The following is a 12563-nucleotide window of genomic DNA, read 5'->3' as shown; positions in this document are numbered from 1 at the left end:
GATGTAGATCACCTTCCAGGGGTTCTGGCAGCTTGTGCCTGCAGTATCAGAGGGCATGAGGGATATGGACTGGGGTGTATAGATCAGTCATGCAGAAATTGAAAGTGTGAGATAATTACTGAGTGCCATAATTATGTCCATGTGTACCTGAGGTGTGTGGTGCCCCCATCAGCTCCATGGAGGGGAAACAGTCCCTCACAAGGAACATGGGTGTGGTAGCACCCTTCCCTTTCTTCAGTGTTTAAGGGTGGGCAGAGCATTGCATTTCTTTAAAATGGAAATCAGAGAGCTGCAGCTGCACTGCCAGAAGCAGGCAGGTGAGCAGTGTCTGCTCTTTCCCAGGGCTGTCTGCTCAGTGAATGCTCTGCTGGCCCTGCCCTCTGTGGCTGTAAAAACTGTGCTGCATCTTTGGGGCATGGTGTTGTGTCTGTCGAGAAGATGCTTCCATTTTTCTAGGAGAACTTTCCTTTGGCTGCTGTGCAGGGAGGAGGCATTTTTGAAATAGCCACATCACCTTCAGACACAGGGAGAGTGCCCAGGAGTGGGTGTGAGAATACCCAGGAGGTTGGGGAAGGCACATTTTCTTCTTGTGACAAACTCTACTGAAAAAAATGACTAAAAATGTTCTGTTCTCTCCTCAGTACCTTTCAGATGTCTTGCAAAAGCACACCTTGCCAGTGGTCTGCACATGTTCCTCTGCTGATATTCAGGCAGCTTTCAGCACAATTGTCTCCAGGATACAGAGATAGTAAGTTCTCACCTAAAAGCCTCTCAGCTCCTGTGCCCCAGGACTCAGCGAGTTCATTTCTCAACTGCTGCATGAAACCTTTCCAGTCTGCTCTCCTGAAGTCAGAATTGAATTGTGTGGCTCTTCAGCACTCACCACCTCTGCTGTTCTGCCTTGTGTGGGGCATGCAAGTCACCAGCAGCAGTGATTATCAGAGACTGTGCCTTGGAGGCTGCCTTGGGGGTGTAGTGCGTGCAAAACAAATAAAGGGGTTTTAAATAGTTCTTGGTCTCCCTTCCAAGCAATTCCCAGAATAATTCCTCAGTTTCTGAAGGCACTCCCTGCTTACCTGCTGGGGGCTGTGGGTACCAGAGTGTGTTCTCTGACCCAGCAGTTAGTAGGTACATCCTAACCTAGACAGTTGAGCCCAGCCCTCTAGAATATCAAAATGTGCAAAAGAAGGAGCAGGGAGACCAATTAAGGAATTACTGAAGAATGTTGTATTTTATTAATAATGTTTTAAGCTGCTGAGAATTGTTGCAATATTGCCTTGTGTATTGAACAAACTCTCTTCTGCTATAATTGTTATTAACCAGTTTTGGGTTTTTTTGCTGCTTGTTCTGAAATACGTGGTTGAAGGCACAATTACAAATATGTTTCCTCTTTTTCTGTCTAGCTGTAACTGCAATTCACAGCCTCCAAACCCAATTAAAATTGCAGTGGCAGGAGCCCAGAATTACCTCAGTGCTGTGTTGAGGCTCTTTGTAGAGCAGCTGTCTCACAAAACCCCCGACTGGCTCGGCTACATGAAATTTCTGATCATCCCTCTAGGTAAATAAGGAATGGTGTTTCTTCACAGGGAGGGGAATGGGTGAAATGTGCTGTGTTCCCTCAGGAGAAGCCTTTCTGGAGCTTTGGCTGTAGGTTAAATGAGGCAAATTGTTACATGACTGTGCAGTGCTGGTGTTGCTGCTCTTGTGGGAGTGAATTTCACCTCTAAGTTCCTGATGGCAAAGTCTGCTTGTAAGCCTTTTGTTTGAAGCAAGGGGTTCTGTACTTCCTCCCCATACAGGGAGACTCTTATGCACAGAATTGTTCTGGAAACCCTTTTCCCTGGCTGAAATGTTAAATTCAGTGGGCACCACGTTTCCCAAAGCAATAACTGTTCTGGCCTCCCTGGGCTTGATTCAGAAAATGTTAAGAGGAGGGGTTGAAAATTTTTAAAAGGCTCTGAAACTGCTGAGAATTTGAATTATTCAAATTACATGCATCTCTTGACCTTTACTTTTCGTGCTGGTCTGCTCAGGTTTTTCCCTCACTTTATCTCTGCCCGTTCAGCAGCTCAGCAAACCTGCCTGGGCTGGAACATTCCCCAGCTTGGATTGCTTGTGGTGAGGGAGGTAGAGTGCACTGATAGCAGCACCAGGGTCCTGGTGTAGTCAGGAATGTGATGGTGGCAAGGCCTGGGAAGCAGGGGAGTCACTGGTGCAGTGGGCAGGGACGTCTGGGCACTGCTAGTGGGGTCCAGGCCTTGACTTGTGTGGACAGAGCATTTAAGAGATGTAAGCCACAGAACACTTGAAAAGCACTTTTTTGCCAGTGTTTTTCAGTTTTCTGGGTTTGGGGGCAGCTGATGGAAGTTCCTGTAGGAATCAGAACCTGCTGCCCAGCACCATGAACACTGGAGTTAGGCTGTCCATTCAGTGGTGGCATTTGCTAAAGTTAAATAAAAAAGGCAGAGGAAAAGAACTGGATCCTTCTGTAAAAAAAGGCATTTAGTTTCCAAAGTGGTTGGCAGGAAGAGAAGAGAGAGCCCTTTAGGGAGTAAAACCAAAAAATATTAATTTCTGCAAGGTTAAATGTGCTTTGCATGAGAATCTGTGTCTGAGACTTTGCTGCTCACTTGCTGACTGTCTCCTGGCCTCAGAAGAAGTTTTCTGTCCTGCAGTTTTTAATGATCTGAAAATACTCTCTCTTTGAAAGTGAAACACAAGGTTTAGCTAGTGTTTGGGTTTAGGTTGGTTTTTTAATCTTAAAACTTTGTTTTGTAATCAAAAAAGAAAAAAATGAACCAGGCACTTTGATAATGAAATGCTTTAGAACTGCGAATTCTTTTTAGATTCTACTTTAAATATAGAACTTCTCTAACAGGATCTTTTCCACAGAAGTCTGCAGTATTTCCTGATTGGATCAAGTGCTTATTTCTGGCCAGCTCACTGGCAGTTCATTAAAGTGATTGAGGAGCCACCTCTCATGTCTGACAATTGAAAAAGCACCAAAGACAGAATGGTGACCATGCCATAAATGTCTTAAAGGAAAAGCCTCTCTGCTGCTTGCAATACCTTTGAAATGGGGTTGGTGGTGAACTAGGGTTTTTCCATGGATGGTTTTACCTTCTGAGCCCACAGCTACACACTCTGGTGGCAGAAGGGTCAACCCTCAGTGGTTTATTAGCAATCAGAAATGCTCAGTGTCTGTAAATACATGAACTGGGAGATTCAGTCCTGCTCCATGCCCCTGATTCCATGGCTGTAAGACTCCTCTGCTGTCTAAAACACTGTATCATAGCTGAAAAGGGGAAAATAAAATGTTGAGGGGTTATTTTGGCTGTTTGGGGTATTTTAACATTTTATGTAGATCCCATGGGTAGGACTTCTTGGGAGCCTTGCTATGATTGCTTGTTCCCATGTGCAGTGTGTGGGAAAGCTTCTCCAGCACAGGGTGCAGAGCTGTGCTGTGTGCCCTGCTCAAAACTCCCCTGCAGGGGAAATGTGGGGTCCCAGCCTCTACAGACCCTGAGGGCAGCTCAGAGGCACCTCCTGCTTTCACCTCTCCTTGAAGGCTGGAAATCAGCTTGGAGGGTTGGAGCACTGAGACAGTGGGTTTATTGTTTGGGGTTTTTTTTCCACCAGAACTTTCCTGGGCCATGGTGAGGGCAGTTAAGCAACTGGGGTTGTCTTGAAGGGATTTGTCAGGTTTCCAGTTAACTCAGCTGTCTGGAAGTGTGGCTTGATGGGCAAATTTGGTGTGCAGGAAGGATGAAAATAATGTGATTAAGAGGAGTTCTGAGGCTGGTTCATGGCTGAGTGTAAATGTACAGGGCTGGTGCTGAGCCTGACTGCCAGGTTGGCTGGGCAGGGTGATCCTGGCACACCTTTTCTCCTGTGTTCAGAGACTGCAGAGGTAGTGGCTAGGGGATGATGTCTGTTTTGGGGACACAGATGGCCTAAAAGGAAGGTGGCCTGACACAATGAACCCTCCCAGGGCAGAGTTTGTCACTTGAACACCTTCCCTGTCCTGCTCAGTGTAAGTATGCAGTCAGATCTCCATGCAGGGCTGGAGGCTGGACACACAAAGCTTCTGCAGGAGGTCTTTCCGTGCTCATGGAGGAGCTGGGCCACGAGGCTCAGGCAGAGTAAGCAGGGACCTGCTGCACGTGCCAATGTTCACTGGGTCCTGTAATCCTGGGCTCTGCTTCCTGCCTCAAATTGCAGCCTATTTATTGAGCTTATAGCCCTTCTCCACAGATTAAACAAGCCTCCCTGGGTTGTTTTTCCTGCCTGGGGGCAATTGCCTCTTCTCAGTGTTGCAGAACAGCTGTGGGGTACAAATGGTGCTTGGAGGAAGGGGTCTGGCCCCTCCTGGCAGAGGTGCAGCCTGTGGGCAGGAAGGGCTGTTTGGGAGAGCTGCTTGCAAAACTGAGAGACATGGAGAGCTGTAGAGCCTTTGTGCCTTCCAAATAATTTATTTCCTCAGCAGTTTCCTAGTCCTGCTTCCTATGGCCTTTTAAAATTTAATTTGGTAGGGGGAAGGTTCAAGTGAAAGATAGCAGAGTGTTGAAGCAGTCTGCACTGGGAAGTCTGTTTGCATGCTCTTGTAGAGATAAGCTGGACTAAATGACTTGGTTATAATTGAAGAAGTTTATTTCTGAGGTGTCTAGTGTGGTTTTGATTTTGGGGTTTAATTCCTTACCGATCAAAGCCATGCTTGTGTTCAGTGCTGGAGAGCACAGCTGTGATGTTTTCCTTTCTTTCTTAGGCTCTCATCCAGTGGCCAAGTATCTGGGGTCTGTAGATTATAGATACAACAACTTCTTCCAAGATCTAGCCTGGAGAGATCTGTTCAACAAACTTGAAGCACAAACCACTGGTAAGACTCTGTGTCTGTCTGGCCTGTGTGGGATGGAAAAGCTTGAGTGAGTAATTTTAGCAGAGGTCAAGTAAATACAAGAGGAAGCAGACAAGTGGTTTTGTTCCTCTTTTCTCCTCACTCCACCACATTCCCATTTCAGATGCTGACCTTTCTAAGTCTTGCCCACGGTGGTTTGCAATCAGTTATGGGCTCTCAGAGGCATTAACTAGCTGCCTGTGAGTCATGCTGTTCTTACCTGGCTCTCAGCTTTGTTCTTTGATGTGGAGGTCTTGCTCCTAAGTTCAGTACATTGCTTTCCTTCAGGAACCGTGCAGCCTAAAACGTTTGGAAAACTGGAAGCTCTGGGAAGATTAACTTCTGTTAGTTATGTATGAGAAAGATCCTGCCAGCAGACTTGAAAACATTCTCATTAAAGAAGAATTTTGTTCTTCACCAGTGTGGTAACAAGTGGGAGCTGCCCTAGGTCAGACCAACAAGTTCCTGTTCTGATCTGAGTTTGTTCTAGGCCAGATTAAAGCCTTACTTCAGTTAAAGTACTAATTTGTTTAAAATATGAATGCTTACAGTTTCTTCCTCCATTTCCTCAAGAATGGAAAGGAACAGGAGAAAGGAGGATTTGCCACATTCAGGGCTACATGAAGGCTTGAGATTTGATGCTGTTGTGGGCAGCATTGCCCACACAGAAATTTCATTAGAAGGAAGAAGTTTTGAAGTTTGTGTAGCACCATGAGTGTTGCAATGTGGTTCTCCCTGTTGGAATTGCAGAGTTCCTGAGACTCCCAGGATGCTCCTGGAAGTCCTCTAGCCATGAGAGGAGGAGAGAGACCTCTTCAGGGATAATTGTTCAGAGCTGTTTCCAGCAGATGGGGACATGGCTGGACAAGGCCTGGGGCACCCTGTTCTGAAGGTGAAGTCAGCCCTGTTTGGAGCAGGAGGCTGGATTAGAAATCTCCTAGTGTGCTATCCAAGCTACACTTTCCCTTAATCCTGAATTCAGGGAAGAACTGGTGTATGGAACTGGTTTCCTTTAATTACTTGGTGCACTTGAAAATGCAGAACAATGTCAATACAGACTTGATTTTTGTGTCTGAATTAGGAATACTTCATTGCCTGTAGAAACCCAGAAAGAGCCATATCTGTTCCTTAGTTGATTGCATGCTATAAGGAAAAGTCCACTTCATTTTTGTATAGTGCAGACTTTGTACATTCTGCATTTTTGTCTGTGTGGTGGCAGCTGCACAGGAACTCCATAATGGCACAAGAAGATTTGGCAGAGAACCATAAGTCTTACCAGTTCACTGTTCAAATACAAAGAGTCTGGGTTGAAATGCCCATTTTAAAGTATGGAAATGCCTGTTGAAGGTCACTTGTGTTCCTGGGATCTCACAGTTGAGGCTCTTTGCTTGAAACCAAAGAAGTATGGAAGGCATTTAGGAAATGTCTTTGTGTCAACTTGAATGAACCACAGTCTCACAAAATCACGGGATCTTTGTGCTCTTCCTACCCTTGTGTGCCCCTCAGTCTTTTTGCCCAAGTGAGCAGGGCCATGAGTTCATTAGAAACTCGGGTAACTCAGTGCTGGTGTAAGAGCAGCTCACCTGGGAGACATGGCCAGGCACTTTCTTCAGCAGACACCTGCAGCCAAGGCATGAAATGTCTAAAGCTGACTCTGGGCAGGGACAAAGAAAAGCTTTTAATAAATCTAAAAGACCCCAGATTTGGTCAGAAATGCTGAGTACAGATTCAGCTTTACTGCGCTCTGGGATAGGCAGAGCTTCTTGTGCAAGGTGCAGAGCTGGCTGGGCAGCACCAGCAGGTGAAGAACAGGGCTGGCAGTGGTCTGAGGGAGGCCAGGGCTGGCAGTGGTCTGAGGGAGGCCAGGGCATGGTCTGAGCAGTCACTTGAATGCTTTTCCCTGTGTTCTCTGCAGTTTCGGATGCGCCCGACGTCGTGTCCCGGATAACTCAGTACATTGCAGGGGCAAACTGTGCTCACCAGCTGCCCATTGCTGAAGCCATGCTGACCTACAAACAGAAGAGGTATGGCCCCCTTGTCCTGCTGGCTCCCAGCACGAGCTGCTGCTTGACGGCAAAGTGCTGTTCTCATGTCGTGCCAGCAGTCTGAAAACCAAACAGCAAAGCCCTTGGGAGCCTGCACCCAGCAGTGTGTTCCACTCAGGGAATCTACAGCAGCAGGGTTACTTTAAGTGCAGATATTCTGCTTTTTTTGAAGATGTAAGAGGTTTGGGGAAGTGCAGGCTAAGCAGGATGGGGATGGACAGGTTTTATGTGCTTAGGTTCCAGAGATCTCTCACCACAGAGACCTCAGGTGGGTCAGACTGGACCTTGGCATTCTCCCACAGAGTATCTTCTGTGAGACCTGACCTTTTTTACATTGGCATTTAGGAAACTAAGCCCCTTTCTTTTTGGAGTGTAAATAGCAGAGCTTCTTGCAGGAGAGACAAAATCCTTGTTGATTGGCAGTTGCAAGCTACCAGGACTCCTGCTGGGGAGGGCTGACATTCAACAGATTTCATTTCAGCTTTTCTTAAGGGATAAGCAGGCTGTAGGAGGGAGGACTGGGGCCTGAAAACAAGACTCAGGAGTAAGTGGGGCCTCCTGTGGCCATGGTCCAGGAGGAAGAGTAACTGTCACTGAAGGGTAGAGAAGCACTGTTATCAAGGGACAGAGGAGAATGATAGATTTGAACTCAGCTGATGTGAGTTTCCTCAGTTAGGGACTAGCAAGTCCCTGTGAGACACGGATGTTGTTAATTTTTAATTAATTCTATTTGATTTTTCATTTTTGGTCCATTAACATCCCTTATTAGTGTCTCCTTTGCCTAAGAATTGGGAGAAATTGAAAGTGTGGGTAGCATCACTTCTCCCCCTTCTTTTTGGAAATTCTCATAGTATATTGCTTTTGCATTCCTGTGGAATTCCTGTCTGCTCTCACATTACTGTGCAGAAATGATTCAGTGAAATTTCACCCATTCTGCGTGTTTTTCCTGTATTTCCAGACTGACTAGTCAAGTAAAAGACACTAGTCTAGTCTCTTCATGTATTTGTGGACTTCTGTTAAAGTTAACATGATAATAAGGATGAAATTTAAAGAGCTACAGAGCACTTGAAGCTCTTGCCTTCAGTTCTGCATTCAGTTTTTGGTGTGAAGGCTTACCTTGGTTACCAGCAGGGAGCTCAGACACCCCAGTGCAGTGGGAATCCCTTCTGAGGCTGCCTGGTTCTTCCTCTGCACCCTTCAGGTGCTGGGTTCTGCACTGCTTTCCACTGCCCCCTCCATCCTGTTACAGCTTCATTTGTGTCATTAAAACACATTTAAAGGTTTTGACTTTTTAATGTGTCCAGAAGGTCAATTCAGCACTTTATTGGAAAACAGCTGAAATGTATTTGAGCTGTATCCCTCCCAGCAGTGTGCAGGACTGCTTTACCAGGCTGATCTGATCCATTTGGGTTTGACACCCTTTGGACTCTGGTGCCACGCCTGAAGCTGTTCATAGTTTTCATTTAGGAGGTTATTGGGAAGAGAGATTGCTGAAACTCAGTCAGACTCTGGCATAACCTGCAATCTCTCAGTATTTCTGTGTGTCTGCCCTAAAATAACTTCTGCTTTCAGGTCAGTGCCCCGAGAGCAAAGGAGGGTGAGTCAGAGGCTCTCAGTGGAGCATGGGCAGTTGTCTCCCGTGTGCCTTCCGTTAGGAATGGGGGTCTCTGTCCCTGGCAGCAACTTAGGGAAGGGTATTGTTAAATTGTGTCTCCATTAGCACTATTTAAACAAATGTATCACTTTGTTGTAAGTATAATAACACATTTATCTTTTTCTTTGGTTGCTTGCTGAAAAGGAAAAAGAGCTTTCATTTTGATTTTACCATAAGGTATCAGTTCCTTTTAGGTTCCCTCTCCCAGCTCCTCTCTCTTTTCCCAGTGAACTGGTGATTTGTGCCTTGTTTAACAGGTCCTGCAGGTCTGGGATGCACAGTTTGTGCTTTGGGTTGAATTCTGCTCACTGCTTTGAAACCATGGCATCTGCTGGCAGAATGCAGCATTGAAAGTGACTGCTGTGCCTTTGGACCACACATTTGGGTTCCCAGGATGTCAATTGAGTGGGAATGAAGGGGTTGTTCAGAGAGTAGCTTAGAGCAGTGCAGCATGGAGAAGGTGGGTTTTTTTCTTGCCTTTTCCCTTAGCCATCAGAATATAGAGCATAGCTCCAGAAGGATCAGGATTGAGAAAAGGCTTTTCAGTTCCCATCTGTTGGAGCTGGAGTGCTGTAGGTGGCACTCAGTGGCTCAGGGTGGGGATCAGCTGTGCAGTGTCCGAGCGCACACCAGCAAATCTCCTCCCTGTAATCAAAAATTTGAGAACCGGTCTCTTACTGGCAGAGAACCCCAAACATATGGGACTTCTCTGAGCTTAAGAAAGAGAAGACAGATGTGTGCTGGCAGTGGAGCTGTGCTCTCTGAGCTGCCTCCAAACCCCCCATGCTCTGCAGGGTCCCCTGCTTTGAATCATATGATTATTGGGCATTTTTTATTTTGTACTCAGCACACAAAGTTACTGCAACTCCCTCCCCCCTGAGGTCAGACTTCTCCAAGGCCAGCTTTCAAGGCAGTGGTCCAGGTAGAAACAAGCAGCACTACCTACAAATTCATTGCAAAAGAATTCTCCCAGAATCCTGGCATTTGCTCTGTTAAACAAGTCCTAGTGGTGCAAGGAAAGCCCAGCCAGTCTCTAGGATGTAGCTGTATGTGATGAGCTGCTTTACAACTCTCTTGCCAGCTGTCCCTGTTCTGACCCTGCTCTCTCCCCGTGCCCTTGTTCTGTTTGTCATGGCAAAGGTTGGCGCATGAACTGCCTGTGATGGACTGCAATGGTGCCAAAGCTTTGTCCTGGTCTTCTGCAGCATCTGCTGACCTTACCTGAAAGCACAGGGCCTGGCTGTGAGGAAGGGGGTTCACAAAGGAAATGAAGTGCCATTGCAGCTCCTCTGAGTTACACTGGGTGACTGACTATCTGTGAGCTCTGGGAGAAGCCCTGGTTACTGAATTCTGAAGGAGCAGTGCAATCCAGGCAACACCTGGAGAGCTGAGACCCTGGGGATGGGGTGGGCCTCTCACCAGGAGGGGCATGTCACTGATGTGTCTCTGCATTGCTTTCTTGAAAGAAACCCTGTGGTATCTGAGGCCTGAGAATCAGCTCTCACACATTCCCAGTGCAGCTGGACTGCTGGGCTGGTGTCACCCACTGTAATTCAGTGCCCAGCACAGCTCATGCCTTGTGGCTTCTGGATAGCCCTTGCATGAATCTGGGGAGCAGCCTGGCTGCTGGAAATGGAGGCATTGGTCACTTGTCAGGGCAAGGGCTGGATCACTGCCTGCCTGGTTATGTGTTTACCAAAAGGTTTTGGGAGCACTTCCCTGCTCTTGCTCCCAGTTCCCTTGGATTGGAGGGCTCCTGGGCAGGAGCACAGATTACACTGATCCTGCCTGCTGTGTGTCTCAGTGGCTGAGCAGTCCAGGTCATTGCTCTGAGTGCTTCTCCTCAAACACACCCTGCAGCAGCTGCTGGACCTGAATCTGGCTGGCCAAGAGGGGCCTGGTCCTTCCTCTGGCTCAGCAGAGCTCATCTTATCTTGCTGGTTACTGCAGGAGACTCCTTGGGCAGCTGCTGGAAATGCAACAGGAGTGCAGCAGAGGAGAGTCAAGGCTCAAGAAATGATGGATGTCCTGTTGGTTATGTCCAGCCCACCACAGGAAAGTGAAGATGCTGGAAAGGAGGTTTTTGGGAAGGCTAAGAGGAGACTCATGTGATGTGTCATGAGGACCAGGTGTTGCTTTGTCCCTTGTTTGGTTTGGCCCTGGTGGAAGCAGGACAGTGTTAGCCAGCTGACAGCTGGAGTTGCCCAGGGGGCAGGACAGATTTCATGTCATAGGTGAGTGGTGGTGGTGCCTGGCCTGAAATGGCCCAGAGTCCTGACAGTCCTTCAGTGACAGAAGTCCTCTCTTTTCTGTTGCCTTCTTCAGGACTTGACTGGAGTAGAGGTGGTGCCTGAGACCCTCCTGGTTAGAGAGATGACACATCAATTATTGCTAAAAATCACAAACTTGGGCCAGGTCTGGCTTTAAATTACCGCTGAGGTACCAGGGCCTTCAGAAGCCCTGTGGGTAAAATTAAAAAAAGCCTTGGACATGTGGAGTTAACCCTCTGCAGCCTGGGAATCTGTGCAGCTGAGGTAATGAGGGGAAGCTGCCTTTCCAGAGATGGGAGATATTTTAGTTGCAGGGCTGTGATAGGAGGAAGAATCGAAGCAGCTGTTACTGAGGTGAAGGGATTCTGAATTCATGTTTTGGGATCTTGAGATCCTGAAGAACAAAAATTGGGAAGAGCATCAAGGAAGAAATTAAGAACAAGCATGGTCATCTCATCTTTTCTCTCATCCACAAGAAGAACAGCTGTTTTGATAAGCTGCATTTCCAGAGACACATGTGCAAGAGCAGAGTTCCCAGGAGGATATGTGACAGGACTAGGCTGGCTGAGCTGAAATCCAGCTGGATTGCTTCAGGAACAGCCTGTGCATCTCTGTGGGCCCTGATAAATGGTGGCTGAAGCAAATGATGTATTTCAGAGTTGCCCCTGAGCTCTCTGCAGTGGGAATCAGAGCTCTCAGGGGAACGAGAATGAGTTTTCTGCTGGAACTGGACTTGGTTGATTTGTTCAGAGCTCGGAGCAAAGCCATCCAGTAGCTGAGAGATGACTGGGTGGCTGTGGTGCTTCCCTAGCTTGGTGAGTGGGACTCACTTTTTGCCAGCCTCCAAGCCCAAGGAGCTGAAGGAAGGAGAAGAGAGCTGAGCCTCTGTTCTGTGCCTCTCCCAACAGCTCTGTGGTTTTCTCCTTTCCCTTTGCAAACCTGGAGCTGGAAACATCCTGTTTGTAGGAGATGTGTTTGCAGAGGTGTTTGCAAAGATGGGACCTTTCTGCCTTCCAGCACGGAATCAGGGACTTGGTCACTTTGTCCTGTGCTTGAGGAGAACAGCAAGGGTGCAGTGCCTGAGGGTGTAAGGTAGGAAGGGAGCAAAGGCCCTGGCTTTGCCTTAAGGATGGATCAGCAGAGCTGAGCCAAAGCGAGAGGCTGTTTGCAAAGTCGTGTTCTGCTTCGGACCAGAGGGAGCTCTGGCTGAGTCATGTTCACTGCAGTTTGATGGCATCCATTCCTTGGGGCTTAGAGCAAAGTGTCCAACCTGTGCTGATCACACAGGTTAACAACCTTTGTGCATTTGGTGCATTTCTGATCCATGCTGGAAACAGCACAGAAAGACCTGCAGTATTTATGCTACTCCCAGCTAAATTCTGGATGAAAGCAGTGCTGGATGGATTTTTCTGAGCACTGGGGGATGCACAGGAAGAGAAACACGAGAAGTGTTTGTGTGCTTCCTACCTGTTTCCTGTGCTCAGTCACTGAGAAATGTGTGTCTTGCCTGTGCAGTCACTTCCCTCTGCTGAGCTGTAGCTCCTCCAAACATGTGGATGTGCTCCTGTGGTCTTCTCCTCACCCTGTGGGTCTGTCTCTGACCTCTGTTGCCACTGAAGGGAGCAATGGCTCTGCAGGCCCTTCTGGCCTGCCTTCCGCCTCGCTCATCTCTTCCTCCTCTTGTCTTTGCCCCCTAATTC

The 12563-nt window shown here is 47.6% G+C and overlaps 1 protein-coding gene across 2 annotated transcripts in view; it reads left to right on the top strand.

Annotated features, from left to right (window-relative positions):
* The window catches only part of PACS2 (phosphofurin acidic cluster sorting protein 2), a 47292-nt gene that overhangs the window by 21272 nt on the left and 13457 nt on the right, over nucleotides 1-12563 (top strand). For both annotated transcript variants that reach the window (XM_031061657.1, XM_031061656.1), the window contains exons 14-17: nucleotides 642-748; nucleotides 1404-1558; nucleotides 4766-4876; nucleotides 6810-6918. In XM_031061657.1, coding sequence (XP_030917517.1) covers nucleotides 642-748; nucleotides 1404-1558; nucleotides 4766-4876; nucleotides 6810-6918 — 482 coding nt within the window. The remainder of the gene's footprint in view (nucleotides 1-641; nucleotides 749-1403; nucleotides 1559-4765; nucleotides 4877-6809; nucleotides 6919-12563) is intronic.

This window comes from Geospiza fortis, unplaced genomic scaffold (genome assembly GCF_000277835.1).
Source record: "Geospiza fortis unplaced genomic scaffold, GeoFor_1.0 scaffold5, whole genome shotgun sequence".
Classification (NCBI taxonomy): Eukaryota; Metazoa; Chordata; class Aves; order Passeriformes; family Thraupidae; genus Geospiza; species Geospiza fortis.
The sequence above is the reverse complement of the archived record's forward strand: the minus strand, read 5'-3'. Positions and strand labels throughout refer to the sequence as shown.